This window comes from Mobula birostris, chromosome 7 (assembly GCF_030028105.1).
Source record: "Mobula birostris isolate sMobBir1 chromosome 7, sMobBir1.hap1, whole genome shotgun sequence".
In the NCBI taxonomy this organism is placed as follows: domain Eukaryota; kingdom Metazoa; phylum Chordata; class Chondrichthyes; order Myliobatiformes; family Myliobatidae; genus Mobula; species Mobula birostris.
The window spans coordinates 153,017,637-153,038,079 of record NC_092376.1 but is presented as its reverse complement, the minus strand read 5'-3'; the positions used below and the strand labels follow the sequence as shown (position 1 = coordinate 153,038,079).

Here is a 20,443-nt window from a genome sequence, read left to right as displayed (position 1 = left end):
AATGTGATGATAGTTATTAAGGACAAGGCATATGTATGCTAATGACTTCATTACTATCAGCTTTCCAAAATTATTCTCTCTGTTGCCAGCATACTCCAAGTTAAAAAGGTTTTGAAGCAGAATAGAAGAAGGGAGGAATTGTCCTTTGTGATTCTGATTTGAATTGGTTCACAATGGAGGATATCAAAAACTTGGGCTGGGTTTTGGTGTCTGAAGATGTGAGCAAGATTTTCCCCCCTCTACCATTGCCAAGGACATGACTAATCTTCTTTATTATTATGTACAAATTTCACAGTATCGCGGGTTGTGTGGAGTGACAGATTTTCTTCCTAATCTCCTGCCACTTTCTAGGCGGCAACCTTCAAAACTTCAGAATACAAAATTAAAGGCCCCAAGCAATTATTTAATTTTGGCATGTGGGAACTTTCTACTCCTTAGGATCTTTTGCCACCTTGAAATCTTTTGTGCCATCTAATTTGGTACATTCTCATTTAGCACTGTTGTTTACATACATTAACTGCTGATTCAGGAATGAATTTGGAGTTGATGAGATGAATTTGAAGGAGCAAACAAAGTCCTGTCCTCCAGAAACTCGTATCTAAAAGGAGATTTCTCTTCGAAGATCTCTGTACCACAAGCAAAGTACAGGAGTATTGTCATAGACAAGTCCAGTCCACCCATCATGTTTAACTCATAAACACAGATGTTGCAGATGCTGGAAATCCAGAGTACCAGATACAAAATACTGGAGAAACTCAGCAAGACAGGCAGTATCCAGGAAAAGGAACAAACAGTTTATTTTTTCGGGCTGTTTCAGTCCTGATGAAGTGTCTCAGCCAGAAATGTTGACTGTTTATTCCTTTTCATAGATGCTTCCTGACCTGCAGAGTTCCTCCAGCATTTTGTATATTTAGCTCTTAAGAGTTGTGCTCTTTGGGCTGTGTGAATGTACAGCCTTTTAAGACTATGATATTATCTAGTCATTGTGATCTATTGGATTCTGAGATCTTTGTTTTGAGGTTTTTCAGAAGCGTTACCAGAATATTGAAATAAAGGAAGGAAGATGAGCAGAGAGAGAAAGAGACCAAGAATCACAAATACAGAGACCAAACCAGTCTGCTCTGCTCCTCCGATGCCCAATTGCTGATAATAGACATTCCGTTCAAATTCCATTGCTTGAATCAACCACTCAGCCACTATTCAAGTAATGTGATATCTACCACTGTACCACTGAAACCAAGAAGTTTCCAGAAAAATGTGGAGGAACTGTAACTGTTAAAAAACACTCATTCTCATTCTCATTCTCATTCTCATTCATATTCATTCTCATTCTCATTCTCTCTCTCTCTCTCTCTCTCTTACATGCACTCTCACTAATGCACTGTCACACTCTCTCACACGCACTCTCTCGCACTCACTCTCGCTGTCTCACACACACGCTCTCTCTCTCACACACACGTATATGTATTTCTTTTGTGTGTGGGTGGGTGTGTGTGTGTGTATATATATATATATATATATATATATATATATATATATATATATATATATAATTATATAATTTGTATAATTATATAAAAATGCAAACAAGCATAAGTTAACCTGCAATGAAGGTAACAATTGCACAGTCCAATCCAACATTCTCCCCACCCCCCCCACCCCTCCAACCAAGCCTTTAATTCTACAAACGTAAATCACACATTTAGACCAGAAGGCTTAGGAGCAGAATTAAACCTTTTGGCCCATCATGTCTGCTCTGCCATTCAATCATGGCTGATCCTTCCTTCCCCTTCTCAACCTCATTACCTGGCCCTCTCCCCGTAACTTTTGATGCCGTGTCCAACCAAGAACCTCTCAATCTCTGCCTTGGATACACCCAATGACCTAGCATCCACAGCTGCCTGTGGTAACAAATTCCACAAATACACCACCCTCTAACTGAAGAAATTTCAACACGTCGATTTTAAAAGGATGCTCCTCCGTCCTGAGGCTGTGCCCTCTTGTCCTAGACTCACTCATCAAGGAAAACATCCTTTTCCCATTTGCTCTGTCTAGGTCTTTCAACATTCGAAAGGTTTCAATGAGATATCACCCCCCCCCCCCCCAAATTCCAGGGAGTGCAGACCCAGAGTCATCAAACATTCTTCGTATAATAACTCTTTAATTCCCTGAATTATCCTCGTGAGCCTCCTCTGAGCCCTCTCCAATGCCAGCAGATCTTTTCTTAGATGAGTCCAAATCTGTTCACAATACTTAAGGTGAGGCCTCACCAGTGCCTTATAAAGCCCCAGCATCACATCCCTGCTCTTCTATTCTAAACCTCTTGAAATGAATGCTGGCATTGCATTTGCCTTTCTCCCCACCAACTCAACCTGCATGTTAACCTTTAGGGTGTTCTGCACAAGAACTCCCAAGTCCCTTTGCATCTCAGAGTATTGTTTTTTCTCTCCATTTAGAAAATAGTCTGCACATTTATTTATACTATCAAAGTGCATGACCATGCATTTTCAAACATCGTATTTGATTTGCCACTCTCTTGCCCATTTTCCTAATCTGTCTTCTGCAGTTCTTCTGCAGCCTTCCTGTTACCTCAACACTATCATCTGCAAACTTGGCAATAAAGCCATCTATTCCATCATCTAAATCATTGATATACAGCATAAATAAGAAGCAGTCCCAGCACCGACCCCTGCGGAACACCTCTAGTCACTGATCCTTTTATTCCCACTCACTGCCACCTACCAATCAACCAGTGTTCTAACCATACCAGTAACTTTCCTGTAATGCCATGAGTTTTTCACTTTGTAAGCATTCTCATGTGTGGCACCTGAGAAATATACAATGTCCATTGCATCCCTTTATCTATCCTATGTGCAATCTCCTCAAAGAATTCCAATAGGTTCATCAGGCAAGATTTTCCCTTAAGGAAACTATGCTGACTTTGTCCTATCCTGTCCTGTGTCACCAAATACTCCATAACCTCATCCTTATCAATTGACTCCAACATCTTCCCAACCACTGAGGTCAGGAAAGCTGCTTTATAACTTCTTTTCTGCTGCCTTCCTCTTTGCTTAAAGAGTGGAATGACATTTGCAATTTTCCAGTCCTCTGGAACCATGCCAGAGTCCAATGATTTTTGAAAGATCATTACTGATGCCTCTACCACTTCCTCTTTCAGAAACCTTGGCTGCAGTTCATCAGGTCCAGGTGACTTATGTACCCTTAGGTTTTTCAGCTTTTTGAGTATCTTCTCTTTTGTAGTAGAAACTGCACTCACTTCTCTTCCCTCACAACCTTCAATATCTGGCACACTGCTAAGGTCTTCCACAATGAAGACAAATACAAAATACTAATTTAGTTCATCTATCATCTCCTTGTCCCCCATTATTATTTCTCCAGTCTAATTTTCTCGTGGTCCTATATCCACTCTCATTTCCTTTATTTCGTACATACTTGAAAAAGCTGTTAATATCCATTTTGATATTGTTTGCTAGCTTGCTTTCATATTTCATCTTTTCCCTCCTAATGATGCTTTTAGTTGACCTGTGTAGTTTTTAAGAGCTTCCCAATCTTCTAACTTCCCGTTTTTTTGCTTTGTTGTATGCCCGCTCTTTTGTTTTTATATTAGCTTTGACTTCCCTTGTCAGCCATGATTGTACTATTTTGCCATTTGAGTACTTCTTTGTTTTTGGAATACATCTATCCTGTATCTTTCTCATTTAGAATCATTAAACCTGAATATTCAAAGGCAGAAAAACTTGTGATTCCTATGTTATGTATGAAATAATCAAAAATTCACCAAAGCTATAGAAGTATTGAAAGGTATTCATGAGATTTTGCCATTGTTGGGTAGGTTGTTTTCGTGAGTAGGTACACTAACGTGAGTTTGAACTATTCTATGCATTATTTCTCTTGTACAAGTAAAAAAGACATAAATAATGACAAGACATATCAGGACAAATATTATGACTTGCAATATTGGGTAGCCCCAGCTTCTGACTTAATTGAACCCACTCAGATAAATCCCATCCGTCAGATTAATGTATTTCAGTTGTCTTTACGAGTATGATCAGCCACCTTCAGACCCATCAGTTATAACACTCCTTGCCTGCATAACTGCATGTGCCCCCCCCAATAACTGCTAAGAGATCTAAAGCCATACGGTTTTGAAGAACTATTGTATACACAGTGACTACTTCTGTTACTTTTTCCCAAGACACCAACAGTGTCATTGCCTACTCTTTCAAATGCTGCAGCAGCATTTTTGATTTCTCTTATATTTATTGCAACACCATAAAATGGGAATATAATTTATGCAAAATGAGCTCCTGAGATGTCTAATTTTCTTCCAGACTGGGGATGTAAAGATAGAATCTATGTATATGTGATAAGCAGGAAAGACATAACCCAAATATCAAGATCCTAACCAACTACATGGAAGAGAGATATAAGCCCCATTTCTGCACCCAAAGTATGTATTATTCAATTAACTTAGACCAATTCTTATTGCTTGTTGGGAACCTTGCTGAACTGTCATATTTTTCTGATGGACGTTGTCAATAAAAACTCCAGAATCATTACCCCATTTAGGGCAACATAAAGTATAATTCCATAAACTCTGCCCTACTGGAATGGTACTTTCTGAACTCAAGTAAAAGGAAGCTTTATAGTAAACACGTGAAAATAGTTAATAGCCTTGTCATGAACATTGGATGCAAATATGGAGATATCCCAGGATATGAGTAGGGTCTAATTTGATTTCCTAAATCATGCTGATTATATAACTGATGTAGTTCAAGATGGTATGTGGGAAACATGATCATCCTATATTTGTCTCCCCTGACAATAATGAAGCATGGGCACAATGTCAATGTCACTACTGCTGGATTGTGGTAATGAATTTTGCTACAGAAGAGGGTGCATGCTTGTTCTGGATCTAAAGGAATGCCTAGCAGTAGTGAATATTTTGAAGTGTGTTGTATATATTGACATACACAAAAACCAGAGGCATTAACAGCATCAGCAAATTCATGTGATACTTACAAGTATACATTATGAGTCATTTCAATTGGCACATGATGAATAGGGAAACATTGTAGAAATATAATAACTATAACTTATTCTATAACTAATATTAGAATAAACGTCATAATTATTGACTCTGGTTGAAGTCTTCTGGCTGGTTAGTGATTTGCTCACCATAACCCAGCAGCTTAGGCACGGTCAGAGATTACTGGCACATTAATCTCATCCTTGTTGCCCCTATCTTGTACCAGTTCAGCTTGCTTACAGTATCCAGCATGTATCCACTTACTTTTTTTTTGACGGATTTGAAGGATGTAAGTAATAAAGTCAATTCAATTGAATTATACCTTCTACTCTCACCACTGAATTGGTAATTAACAGCACTTGATAAGGACCTTCCCATTGAGTTCTTAGTGGTTATTTACAGTCTGTGTTTCTTAATCAGGACTCTCTCACCGAAATTCAGGGTACATCCTTCTGTTCGATCACTCTAAGTGGCAGAAACCTGTTGAGAGGCAGACAGTAGCTTGGATTAATTTCACATATTAGATAACTAAACTGTCTGCCATAATGTGTATATCGCCCTCTGAGATCAAGAGCTCCCAGTAGAGATATAGGACTCACTGTTACTAATTTGAATGGCTTTAATTTTTTTTTCATTTTTGGGGTTGATCTGATGCTACATAAGACCATAGGGAGAGCCATAGGCCATGGTACACCTTCCTCATGATACTTTGCTGTCGTTTGATGATTCCATTCATTTGTTTGACTTGCCCTGATGACTGTGAGTGCTTTGTACAATGAAAAGACCATTCAGTGTTCATCAGTCAATATAATTGTGGGAAAACACTCCCAGTGGAATGTGTTTTTTGCCCGAGTTGATGTGACATGGCAATTCCCATCTAGGAATTTTGTCCTTGATTAGAATTTTTACTGTGTGTGGCAGTGACTTTCTTGGCTGGATTTGCTTCCATCTATCTTGAAAACTGTCCACTATTACCAGTATGTCTGACTATCCTTGATACTTTGGTAAAGTAATTTAGTCCACTTGTAAGTGTAAAAATGGACCAGGTGGGGCAAGAGCATATAAAAGTGGTAGCTGCTCCACTGCTGCATGATTCTGGCATGTCATGCATCTTTCAAATGTTTGCTGTGTCTGTGCCCTAAACCTTGAATTCCACCACCATTGGGAGAATCATTTTTCCACTCCAATATATCCTTGAGAGTGTATCTGCTGTGCCAGTTAAGGAAACAAAGTAGTTGGAGCTACTAGTCTAATATTATTTCATTACTGTTTAACCTTCCACCATTTTCCATTTAGAACCACTTTGCTTGGTTAGACCATTGAACTAGCATCTATTGAGTATCATGTATGTTCGTCTGTGATACAGAGGCTGACTTTGTTTCCATAATTTCAGTTGTTGAGTTCATTGCATATATTCTTGGTACCTCTTTTAATTCTTTGACTTGTTTTGCTAGTTGTACTTGCTTTATTTCTTTTACACCTTCCTGTGCTGCCTCTTTTGTAATTTCACCTGTGAATGCATTTCCATGGTTTTCCATTATAGTCGCTTTGGAGTGGCTTTTACATTTTAATACAGCAGCTTCTGATAGCAGTTGCATGAAATTCATGAGCTTTTATACTAGTTGGCCATTGTTCATTGGGGTTCCTACAGCTGTAAGAAATCTCCTTTGTCTCCGTAATTTCCAAAATCATGAACAAACCCAAAAGCATAATGAGAATCAGTGTGGATATCAGCTGATCTTCCTTCTGCTATTTTACAGGCTTCAGTCAGAGCTTTCAGTTCTGCCTGCTGTTCAGAGCTATCAGGAGCCATGCTTCCTGATACCAGCACTTCTGTTTCAGAAACAATGGCCTATCCAGCCATTCAAATTACTCCCTTAATCGTTGAGGAGCCATTGGTGCACAGAATCAGAACTGAATTCAATAGCGGTGTTTCTTTGTAATAATGTTATTACTCTTACATAATCATGGTCATCATAAGACATGGGAGCAGAATTAGGCCATCTGGCCCATTGAGTCTGCTCCCCCATTCAATCATGGCTGATCCTTTTCTCTTTCTCCTCCTCAACCCCAGTTCCCAGCCTTTTCCCTGTAACCTTTGATACCATGTCCAATCAAGAATCTATCAATCTCTGCCTTAAATACACCCAACGACCTGGCCTTCACAGCTGCATGTGGCAAACAATTCCACAAATTCACCACCCTCCAGCTAAAGAAATTTCTCCGTATCTCTATTTTGAAAGGGCGCCCCTCTATCCTGAGGCTGTGCCCTCTTTTTCTAGCATGGGAAACAACCTTTCCACATCTACTCTGTTTAGGCCTTTCAACATTCGAAAGGTTTCAATGAGATCTCCCCTCATCATGGTCTAACATCTCTACAGACTTCTGTTTTAAAAGTATGATAAATGTAAACCTAGGCCTAAGAGATAAATTCAGAGAGAAATTGTTCAGACAAAATATCATGATCTGTTGAAGGTGGTGTTATTTTCTTCTGCATGTTATTATATTACTATAGCTAGGAAGATAGATTTTTCTATTTTGTTTTACCTATCCTGTGTAATAATAATTATCATAAGTACCAGGAAAAAAAAGTACATTTTAAAAGACAGTTAACATTAATTTAACATGCAGTGAACTTTATAAACTGAAAATATATTTGCTGAATGTTTTTGAGTAAATTGATCGTGTGAATGGCACAAAAAGAAAAAGTAAAATTGGTATTCAAATCCATATTTTGACGCATTTGTAATACAGCCATCTGGCTGGAATATATTGTTTAAATATATTGTCTTTCAAAGTGTTTATTTTTGAATGACTGTAGATGGTGCAAACTGCAGACTGAGTTAAAAATACTGTAGCATTTTATCAAATAATTGGAAGTGCTCTACCTATTAAGTATTCTAATTAAGGTATGCTTTTTTTCTCAACTCAGGGAGTTGCACATTCTCATTTCTCCATGATAGATCAAGGTTGACACTAATGTTATAATCCTACTTAAATAGGTAGGGAAAGAAATAGGAAAGTCATTGTATCAAGTGATTTTTGTAACAGATTTTTATCACTTTTAGGGATTATGGAGGTCAATGGAATTTTGTGTGCTCCTAACTAGTGTTTTTTTTAGTCGTTCGAGTTTTCTCATGGATGCTAGTATTATGGTTATAATTGCTGGATAAAGTAAGATTAATTTTAGGTTCATGGTATAAGCAAAACCATTATTTCACACATTTGAGGAATACTGTCTTTTTAAAAAAAAGTTTATAGAAATTTTTTAACAACTTGGATACAAATAAGACAAATTTGGTTTTTAAAAGCTGCCGTTTTTCACATTTGTGCTTTCATAATTGTAAAATGTATCTAATGGTAAAGGGGAATACTATAGTGTTGCAGTATTACTACAAAGGTGTTGCTGAGAACCATGAGAGTTACTTGTATTAAATAGTTTTGTTATTTGTAGAGTGAGCTATTTCTTCAGATTTAACTGTTGACATTTGCAATGCTCACTATTGGCATAACTTAAACTTGTATTTTTTTCATGTAGTGTTTGGCATATGCCAATGCTGTTGTTCTCACACCCAAGCCAGGTTTTTCCTGTTGGTTCCACCCAATTAACAACAATAAATTAGACTTGAATGGATTAGAACAAAGGGGCAGAAACAGTTATGTTAAACTTTAGTTTTGTGTTATATACTGTTTCCTGTGAGCAAGAAATTCTGGCCGTACAGCTCATATCGTGAATAAAAGCGTAGGTTATAACTGAACACACATAAAAGTTGCTGGTGAACGCAGCAGGCCAGTTAGCATCTCCAGGAAGAGGTGCAGTCGACATTTCAGGCCGAGACCCTTCGTCAGGACTAACACCAGCAACTTTTATGTGTGTTGCCTGCTGCGTTCACCAGCAACTAAGTGTGTTGCTTGAATTTCCAGCATCTGGTTAATTCCTGTTGTTTGCGTTATAACTGTACTCTAATTTTGATGCTGCCAACCATGCATATTCAGAAATGGTCAGCTGCGAAACAGCGGAGAATTTGCAGTCACCGAGAATTGCTGCTGATCTCCAGAGTTCGTACTTGGGTAGCACATTCCCTGCCCTTGCCCCTTCACTTTCCCCCTTCACTTTCCCCCTCCACTCTCCCCCTCCACTCTCCCCCTCGGCAACAACACCCTTCCCTCCAACCATCAAAAGTCAAAACTTGAATATTAAGCAAAGTTTATCTATCTATCTATCTATCAACCTGATTACTAGAAGCAAGACTCTTGCAGCTATCATGGAATCATTTGGGGGAGTGAGTGTTTGGTGATAGTGGGACAAAATTCAGATGTTGGTAAGTGGCAGAACAGATTTCATCTACATTTTTATTGGATTTTGAAGTGTTTTAGGACATTATAGAAGTGAAAAGTACTGTTTAAAGCAAGTCTTCTCTTGCAAAAAGGTGTCCAAAATTGCCCTGCAAACTAGAGGCTGGAAAAATGCTTTCAAGATAGAAATTACAAAAGGAGGAAAGGTACACTGAGGCAGATTTAGAAAGGGACAGCAGTGTACTGGCTGAAGAGGAAACTGTGAAAATGCAGTATCAGAGATAAATTTGCCAGGGGAAAGGATGTGCTTGTCATTATGTTTGGAATAGGTGAGGCATTAGAGAGCATAAAGGTTATGAGCATAAGCTCAATGCAAAATGTTTGGAATGTTATACATCGGTTATACAGCTCAATTCCATCATAAAATGTGATTGGGATTTCATAAGTGCTTAGCATAATTTTAAAAATTATTTACATGCACCAGATGTACCTTTCAGGAAGCACAAGAGGACACATATGGTTGATGTAAATGCAATGCCCATTTGGCACTTTCTCCTAAGTGAGTAATTAACCTAGTGTGGATTTTCACAGCGGGGTGAAATCCTGAATGTGTGCTATTTTAAAGAAGTAGTCATGTGCTTGCAGATTTCTTGGGAATTGTCTAAGAAGAGAGTGCTGAAGCATAGCTGAATATCGTGGACCAAGTTTGGGTAACTTTGAAACAAAATGAGAAAATGCTGGAAATACTCAGCAGGTTAGGTTGCATATGTGGGAAGAGAAATGGAATCAGCATTTCAGGTCAGGGACTCTTCATCAGAACAGAACGGTGACAAAAGAAGCTCCTGATGTGCAAAATGCATCTAATTATAAAGAGGGGAATTAAGTTGGCAGGCAACACGAGGCTTAGGGATGTCACTGTGGACTCAGTGCAAGTGTTTTATAAAGAGATCACCCAGTCTGCATTCAGGGTGATCGGCTAGCTTTTATTTGTTATAGGAGCATTAATTTTTCTAGCAGGCCTCAAATAAGATCAAGAATAAGAGGAAAAGGACAAAGAACAAGGCCTGTTGGCTGGGAACACTGCAAGAGCAGGGCCAGAATGGCTCGGATAACAGTCTTCTGGGAGCCAGGGTCTTATGTTAAATTGTCTGAGAATCTGAAGACTAAAATTATCAAAATCACCTAATGACAGAGATCACCTTTAAGCCATGAATCTGCACATAGAATTTTTCAGCCTTGTGACATAGTTACTGACTGAATTAGGCAACACACATGAAAGTTGCTGGTGAACGAAATTACTTGTGACTGAATTACTTTGTCTTTGAATCAACAGCAGTTGATGATTTCTAATTTTGTTCACTGGTATATAGAGAGGGTCATTAATATTCTCTACTCAAGGGGAGAGGAATTTATTGTCCCTGGACATCAACATTTGTTGTAAGCAGACAGGTTTGCATGTTTCTCAATGGTAAAGGTAATCATAGCATTTAGAGTGCTTCAGCCTCCTCATGATCCAGAAGATCATGAACACTAAGGTAATTATTTCCTGAAGGTAATGTATTGTTTTATGACCTCCAATAAAGCTTCTAATGATAACATCATGCATCCAGGAAGCTCCTGATTCTTTCCATTTGTAGCTGCTTTTATACTGCTAACCTGTGGACAGGGAAATTTTTGATAGCCATAGGGTCATATTGAAAGTTTAAAATATTCTTATTGCGGCCCTCAAGATAAAGTTCTGCTATCTGGGTAGCTTAGGAAGTGATCTCCAGTATTCTGGAGAGAGGACTTAATTCTTCATCAACATATATGCTTTGTAATCTGTCTTTCATGAAGGAAGTATCTTGCCCACTGTGCAGATATAACGAAGGGGAGGAAGGCAGTAGATGGCGTCAAAGAGAGAACTCTGCCAAATTACAAGGAATACAAAGGGCCCCACTTCAAGTTCAGGTTTATTCTCTTCTGACTGTACACATATACAACGAAATGAAACAATGTACCTCCTGACCACTGCTTATCCACACAACATATATCACACACAGCACATAAACCATAAGTATTATTCTATAAAAAATAATTAACTATAATTCCATGCATGTAGTAAAGAGCAGCACAGGTAAACAGTAAACTGTCCAGTAAAATGCTGGCTGTCCAGTACCGATACCTGGTGGCATGGTATACATTAGTCTCAAAGCTTGAAGGAAGAAGCTGTTGCCCACTCTGACGGTCCTAGTCCTGATGCTTTTGCACCTCCTTGCTGATGGTAATGAGTCATGGAGATTGTGGGATGGGTGGTAGGGATCCTCAACAGTGCTTTTGGCCCTTTGTCTGCAATGCTCCTGGTAAATGTCACAAATAGTGGGGAGGGAGACCCCGATGATCCTCTCAGCAACTTTACTATCCTCTGTAGGGTCTTGCAGTCTGATGCCTTGCAGCTTCTGTACCATACGGTGATGCAGCCAGAAAGGGCACTCTTGATAATTCTTCTGTACAAAGTTGTTAAAGTGGGAGTAGGGAACCTTGGATGCCTCAGTCTCCTTAGGAAGTGTAGTCGCTGCTGTGCCTTATAGTCTAGTGAGAAGGTATTGTGGGTCCGGGTTAGGTCAACTGTTATGTGCAGACCAAGGAACTGTGTGCTCTTCACTCTTTCTGTGGCAGAGCCATTGATATCCAATGGAGAGTGATCAATCTGTGCCTTCCTGAGTTCCATAATCATCTCTTTTGTCCATGTTCAGGCTCAGGTTGTTGTTCTTGCACCAGTTTAGTAGGGAAAGAAGTAAACAGTTTGTGCCTTATTGAAATTGGGATGAAACGTTGAATATTAGAAAAACCTTTGGAACAAGGACGATTTAAGCGTCAGGCCAAATTGAAAAGGCCAGGGTGTCAAGACTGGAGGCAAGGCGAGGGACGGTTCTGTTCACTGATCCACGATGATTACTCAGCTCTGATTTTCCAAGTGACAGTGTTTATGTCTCAAAATGGGCTTTGTATCGCATTATCTGTCAAGCAGTGTTGCAAAAGGTATTTCTCATTTCAATAGTGAGTAGCTGACAAAGGGAAGTGATACTATTGTGGCATTAAGGCATTGTCTTGGTATGACAGCCAACATTTTATGCAGTGAAACTGATAATGAAATTTTAGTGTATGAAATTTATTTTTAGCTCTGGAAGTAGGTAAGTTGGCTGCTAGACAGGCTGTATAGGCTCTTCCTAAACAGTGCACATAAAACATACCAAGGTGCTCTGCATTCAGCATTTCAGATTTGGTGTTTCTGTTGGACAAAAGATAAGAAATTGCACAACACTCTTCATCATACTTATTTTGTTTCAGCCATTTCCTTCAATTTTACTACTTAATTTTCCACTTGTTTGTCTTTTTTTTGCTGACTGCTAATAAGCATTTGTATTGTCTTGTGTCTATTGTGTGTATTGTCTGCCATTTAGTGCAAAAACTGGTGAACACTGGCTGGTCATTCTCCTACAGGCACATGTCACTTGAGTCCAATCATATCCTTCCTTGAAAACTCCATTGGGTTGTTGAATAGTGATTAGGATTGAAAATCAAAGATGAGATCTGAAGGTACTGACTTAACTTCTTGCCGAGCCCTGCATTAGAACAGTGAACTAAGCACAGTTCATGTATCATGTTAAGTATTTCCCCGGTCTGTGTACCCAACTGGGCAAGTTCACTTAAGATACAGGAGGTGACTTACATACAGAATTCTATGCCTATATGCTAGAAGGAAAACTGTCCAATTATATACATAAAATAGCTTATTTACAATGCTTATTACTAGAGAGGAGAATGACAGGATGGCAGTGTTTGGGACCTGCAGGAAAGAAATTGCTGTAAAGTGAGTCCAGCCTTTATTACTGCCAGTCTCTTCTTTCATCAACTTACCTCTTTTCCTCCAAATTTTATAACTATTTTCTTAATTTTAGTTTATTTTGTTTAAAATATGTGTGGGCTCTTCTCATTTTGTAAAGTTAGACCAGAATTCCTTATTGATGCGTTGTGTATATTATTAGTATCAAATTTAAAAGAACTTGCCATGTGTTTGTGTCACACATGCATATTCAGTGGCTCCATGTGTATGTACATGATCTGGCCTTTCATTTATTGTGCAAATTAAATTTAGTTGAAAGTTCAGGTTTATGAAAATCTAAACTGGATATATAATGGAGACTATGTGAGCAAATGAAGTCCATTCTTTTGGCCCCTGATAACTGATCTATATACGATAGCTAGAGAGCCCTATTGAACTGGAGGAAGTTGGAAGTTGTGATCTGTCATTTCGGTGTCACATCTCAAAGTTTAAAGTACATACCTGTTTCAGAAATGCAGAACTTAGGTATGAGCATCTGAACCAGAGAGAAAAAAAAATGAAGAGACATAGCTTCAGCCCCTCTGGAATATGGAATGTTTGTGTGAATTTGTTCCCAGCTCAGCGTATGCAGCTAATCTAATTCAGTAAAGTGCTTCCATGACAGTTACTGTTAATTATTAAAATGTATGTTATTCATGAGAAAGGAGGTAAATATTTAAATTTTTAATTCACATAAATTGGAAATTTTGAAGTAACATAATTACACAAATCATGTAGTTGAAACCCAGTGTTTGCTGTTCCCTATTGCTATGTGCATATAAAAATTATTTGCCAATCCTTTCATGTTTTTGCTCCCCATTTAGTTTCTCAGCTTGCTGATCTGCAACATCCTTCTTCCATTTTCACTCTATATTTCCATCTCTGTTTCTTCTACTTTATATTTATTATCCAGTTTGCAACTTTCTAGCAACAGTAACTGGATGTGGTAACATTTTCATTGTGGAAAGAGGTTGGTTCTCTTTAGTGACTTAATTTCTAAATCCATAAAGGAATTGCCATATCTAGTTCCTTTCCTATCAATACCACCACCACCCACCATCTTCACCCAAGATATTTTTAATAGTTAAAATACATAGCAGAACAAATACAATCAAGCAAAAAATAGTTGGAGTTTTGGAAGCATGAAGTGTCTGTAGTTTATATGGTCAAACTTGCAAGGCTGAGGTTCCAATGATCTTAAAAAATATGCTGCTTCGTTGAGGTCATGGTAGTAAATATGTTGATTCTGATTTGTGATGGTTAAATGCCTAAAATTTCCTTAAACCTATTTGTATTGGAATGCGAACTTTCGTTTCAATAATATTAACGGAATTTTGTACCTACGCATCCAGCAGAATCCATTCCATGCATCAACATAAGGGCACACATCAACACTGATCTATTAGCTAATTAGTTTTTTTACTAAAATCATTCACCCCTACAAAACCTGAAATCATTTAAAAGACGATTATTAAAGGTCAGCAAGCTTTTCTAATGCTCTTTAATTTATGTTTTAGTTTATTTTATTAAATTAATGATTTTTTTCTCCCTTCCTCCTGATAATTTTTACAGCTTCCTGCAGATCTTTCCAAGATGCACCTCACAGATAATCCACATCCACAAGTGACACTTGTCCCTTCCAGCCAGTCTGGGTGCAGTATTGCCAGTGACTCTGGGAGCAGCAGCCTATCAGATATCTATCAGGTAAAGTTGCAATGAGGAAAAACAATATCATTATTTTTCAGTAATTATTTATGCTAGCATACAACAAAGCAAAATTTTGCATTGTAAAATACTTTTGTGATTTAGGTACTTCGCAGATTTCCGAAAATAGTTAATAAGTCTGAAAAAGATACTTTAAAAGGGTTGACTAAAATCCAATTTGATGATTAGGGCTTAAAAGGAAAAAGGTAGAAAGGTATAATTAGGCAGAAATGTTTAGATTGATTTCTTCTATAGAGAATGTCTGGAGGTTCAGAGTTATAGATTCATACTGCAAAGAAACAGGTCATTCAGTTGAGGTGCAGTGTGAAGGTTGAGGGAGAAATTGGTGGTGATGCGTAAGAATCCAGAGACACAAAAATTGTTTACAGAGATAAATGCTGGTTTGGAGAATAGCTCAAAAATTTAATCAGAACTGGCTTGAGGGATTTAATAAAGGGAAGATAGGATTTAAATGTAGCTTAAAAGACAGGAAGCCAGTTAGAATAATGAGGAAGGGGTGATGGTTGACTAGGATTTAAATGGGGCAGTATTTATGTTGCAGAGTTCGGTCAAGTTAGTATTTCAAGCAGAATGAAAGTTGGAAGCCAAAGAATGCCAGCTGAATGTGAATGAATTTATGATATATTTAAAGAAATTAATGATGGAATAGTGGGTGAGGAGTCTTTGTTGATAGAAAAAGTGAAGTTTAAGGCTCACTAGAAAGTTTTGTTGGGTGTCCAGATTACAACCTTCTGATAATCCCAGAGTGAGAGATGGGAACTGGCTTGAGATCAAGGATTCTGACAGGCATTGAGGGAGATTGTTTTTGTATCTAGTGTTCAGCTGGAGGAAATTAAGAATCACCAAAACAACATGAAAGTTGTTAACTCTCAGAAAAAATTTTGGAGGAATAATGCACATGCGGTTTCCTGTACTTTGTCATATATGTTGATTACTCAACTAGATACTAATATAAAATGAACAACCACGCTTTTCTGGGAAATCTTGTACAACGATATGCTGATATTGATTGACTGAAGTCAGAACTGAACAAGCATTAAGAATCAGGTTTATTATCACTGACCTATGACATGAAATATGTTGTTTTGCAGCAGCAGTATGTTGCAAGACATAAAATTTATAAATTGCAAAAAAAAAGTGCCAATAAAGGAATAACCAAGTAATGTTCATGGACAATTAAGAAATCTGTTAATGGAGGGGAAAATCTTCCTGGATTGTTGAGTTTGGGTCTTGAGGCTCCTGTACCTTCTTTCTGAAGGTATTCAGATTGTAATAAAGGCATAGACTGTTTTCTAAGTGGGGACAAAATTAAAAAAAATAGAGGTGCAAAGGGACTTGGGAATCCTCGTGCAGAATTCCTGAATGGTTAATTTGGAGGTTGAATTTGTGGTAAAGAAGGCAAATTCATGCTAACATTCATTTTGAGAGGACTAGAATGTAAGAGCAAGGATGTAATGCTGAGGCTTTGTAAGGCATTGGTCAAACTGCACTTGGAGTATTGAGCGGTTTTAGGCCCCTTATCTAAGAACAGATGTGCTAGCATTGTGGAGGGTCCAGAGGAGGTTCACAAGAATGATTCCAGGAATAAAAGGGTTAATGTATGAAAAACATTTGATGGCTCTGGGCCTGTGCTCACTGGACTTCAGAAGGACGAGGGGGATCTCATTGAAACCTATCGCATTTTGAAAGACTAGATAGAGTAGATGTGAAGAGCAGTTTCCTATAGTTTGGGACCAGAGGACACAGCCTCAGAATAAAGGGACATCCATTTAGAACAGATATGAGGAGGAATTTCTTAGCTAGAGGGTGGTAAATCTTGGAATTAGTTGCCACAGATAGCTTTGGAGGCTGTCGATGAGTATATTTAAGACAGAGGTGGTTAAGTTCTTTTTAGTCAGGGTGTCAAAGGTTATGGGGAGAAGGCAGGAGAATGGAGTTGAGTGGGATTATAAAACAGCCATACTGGAATGATGTAACAAACTTGATGGGCTGAATGGCCTAAAACTGGCATTAATGAGAGAAGTGCATGTACCTGATGATGAGGGTCCTTAATGATGGATGCCACCTTCTTGAGGCACAGCTTCTTCAAGATGCTGTCACTGGGGAAGGTTGTGCCTGTGATGCTGCTGGCTGAGTCGATAACTCTCTGAAATCTTTTGTGATCCTGTGTATTGGAGGCTTCCTACAGGCTGTGGTCAACCAGTCACAATGCTCTCCATCATATATCTGAAGAAATTTGCAAGAGTCTTTGGTGACATAACAAATCTCCTAATGAAGTAAAACTTTTTTTTTCTTGATTGCATCATTGTGTTGGGCCCAGGATAGATCCTCTCTGATGTTGATACCCAGGAGCATGAAGCTGCTCCATTGATCCCTTAATGAGGGCTAATGTGTGTTCTCCTGACCACCCCTTCCTCAGTCCTACAGTTAGTTCCTTGGTCCTGCTGTCGTTGAATGTGGTGTTATCGTTATGATACAACTCAATCAGCTGATTGATCTCACTCCTGTTAGCCTCCTCAGCCCTATCTAAGGTGAAAAACCAAGAAATAAAAGGAGCTGAATCAGCTAATATTCAAAAGTGATGTAGAAATTCTATGCTTAATTAGTACACACCTGTTTGACCTCATCAATTTCAAGTTCATGTTCATTTTATTGTCATTCAACTGTATACCTGTACATCTTTACTGCCAAATGAATCAACGTTCCTCCAGACCAAGGTGCACAATATATGCGAAAATACATAACACAAAGTAATATTACCAAAAATATTATCAACAAAAATATAAAGAGCGTATACAGTATTTATCACTCTTCCTAAGAAAGCTGGAGCAATAGAATGTGAATTACATAGGACCATAAGTTTAATGAGTCATATCACCAAGATACTTCTAAGAATTTTGATGACAAGAGCTAAAGGTAAGATACAAGCTGAAATAAGCAAAGAACAATGTGATTTTGTGAAAGACAAAGGTACAAGAAACACAATATTGGTTAAGGGTACTATCAGAACGAGCTATTCAAGTGCAAAAATATTTGTTTGTTTTATCAACTACACAAAAGCATTTGATAAAGTGAAGCACAATAAGTTATTTGAAATATTACAGGAAACTCTAGATCTAGATTCGAAAGACCTCCGCCTAATCAGAAATCTGTACTGGGAACAAACTGCCGCTGTAAGAATAGATGGAGAAGTGAGTCAGTTTACGAAAATCAAGAGAGGTGTTAGACAAGGGTGCGTTTTCTCCCCTGATTTATTTAATGTGTGCAGTGAAACAATATTACAAAAAATAAGAGACATCTTGGGAATCAAAGTTGGCGGTGAAAGCATCACTAATTTCAGACATGCGGATGACACTGTGTTAATTGCAAGTACGGAGGAAGAACTACAAAACTTAATTGATATAATTGTTGAAGAAAGTGCAAAAATGGGTCTATCTATCAGTTGCAAAAAGACAAAAGGTATGGTGATATCCAAAAAGAAGGAGAATCCTATCTGCAGGCTGAGAATAAATGGGGAAGACATAAAACAAGTAAAGAAATTTTGCTACTTAGGAAGCTGGGTGACATCAGATGGCTGGTGTGACTTGGACATCAAAAGAAGAATAGGGATGGCAAAAGACACCTTTACAAGAATGAAGAGTGTACTGACCAATGCTAAACTATGCATGACAACCCGCCTCAGAGTACTGAAATGTTACGTTTATCCAGTTATGTTATATGGCTCAGAATGTTGGACAATATCTAGTAACATGAGGAAATGAATTGTAGCAGCAGAGATGTGGTTTTTGAGGAGGGTGTAAAGAATATCAAGGATGAAATGAATATCTAATGAGGGTGTCATGAACAGAGCAAACAAAAGGAGAAATAATGTATGAGATCATAAAAAGACAACGTAACTTCATTGGACATGTGATTAGGAAAGGGAAGTGAAAAAGCACGGTAATTAAGGGAAAGATTGAAGGGAAGAAAGCAAGAGGAAGACAAAGACAAATGATGATGGACACAGCAGCCAGAGAATTGGAAATGAATACCAATGAATTGATCCACTTGACCTGAAACAGGAGTGTGTGGGCCATGGCATTCAAAGCTCAGACTGGGCATGGCACCTGATGATGATGATGATGATGATGATATACAAGTTAAAAAGTAAGCATTATGACACTGCCAGTGCTTCATACATAATGAGACTGTGTGATAAGGTTCATATGTGCCATAATGCTCCATCAAGCTGGCTACCAACCGCCGTAAAACAAGAAGAAGAAGGAGATTCATATGTGGTGGCAGGGAGTTCAGTAGCAAACAGTGCAGACAATGCAGCCAATTTATTTTGCCTGTTCATAAAATTTTAGCATCCAGCTACTGTTAACCATGCTGTTGCTTCCTTTATCCCCTCACTAGGGAATTTAGTTTCGTAAGTACCGCTTCTTAAAACCAGCCTGTATCTCTTGCAAGAATGACTGTGGCTATTTCTAGTGGTAGATGTCATTAAGGAGGTGATTGCAATGTAACAAAAGACATGTTTGTGTTAGTTGAGAGAGAACCATTACCATGGTTTTCAGTGCTGCTTTGAGGTCTTGGTGGAACGGAAGGCATAGAAATTCGGCTTTTGTTGTGTTTGTATGAGTGGTCACTCCTGAAATCTGTTCAATGAGAGTTATAGAGTTACACAACACAGAAATGGGCCAACAGCCTACCAAGAGCACACTCTCCATCAAATGACCATTTGCACAAATTGTACACCAATCCCATTTTATTTTCTCCCCATTCTAATGAATCCCTAGCAACCCAAATCCAAATTCCACCACTTGCTAAAAACTGGGTGCAATTTACAATGACTGATTAACCTCCCAGTGCATATGGCTTCACGATGTGGGAGGAAACGGGAGCAGCTGGAAGAAGCCCATGTTGTCACAGGGAGAACATGTAGACTCTAAGCAGCACTGGAGATCAGGATTAAGTCCAAGCCACTGGAGATTTATGACAGCACCGCTACCATCTGCACCTTTGGAGTGATAGTGGAATTAATATTTTTGGAAGTGGAATGCAAACATGAAAGTGGAATGCTGCTACACTATGTGTTTAGTACATATTCACCAGTGATGAATTTCTGCCGAAGTGGAAAGGACATCTTGCAGGAAATTCATAAGTGGGGTGCATGGGTAGTTAGAATCATAAGTACTCCCTGAAATGCTGGATCCCTTCAACTGTATTGGTAATCACAGAAGCTGTTGTTGCACTATAATTCCATCACACTTCAAGAAATTCCAACTGAACTCTTGGTTAACATTGATAAACTCCATCATATTCTCATTTATTTAACTCTTCCTGTGATAACCACGTCTTAGTTTCGCACATCCTGTCACCTCTTCAACAATGACAGGTACATCACCTTAAACTTTGTGCACATCCTTCTCTCTGTCCGAGTGTAACATCAGAGTAAGGTAACTGAGAGTCAGCATCTTTCTATTAGCCAATGGAGTAGAACTGGAAAGGAGTATTGAGGTGAA

General features: G+C 38.4%; 1 protein-coding gene across 9 annotated transcripts in view; it reads left to right on the top strand.

Annotated features, from left to right (window-relative positions):
* The window catches only part of LOC140200510 (rap guanine nucleotide exchange factor 6-like), a 397,383-nt gene that overhangs the window by 245,658 nt on the left and 131,282 nt on the right, over positions 1–20,443 (top strand). For 8 of the 9 annotated variants that reach the window (XM_072263945.1, XM_072263944.1, XM_072263950.1 and 5 more), the window contains exon 7: positions 14,784–14,915. The exons of the other annotated variant lie outside the window; for it this stretch is intronic. In XM_072263945.1, the coding sequence (XP_072120046.1) occupies positions 14,784–14,915 (132 nt within the window). The remainder of the gene's footprint in view (positions 1–14,783; positions 14,916–20,443) is intronic. 9 annotated transcript variants of the gene reach the window in all.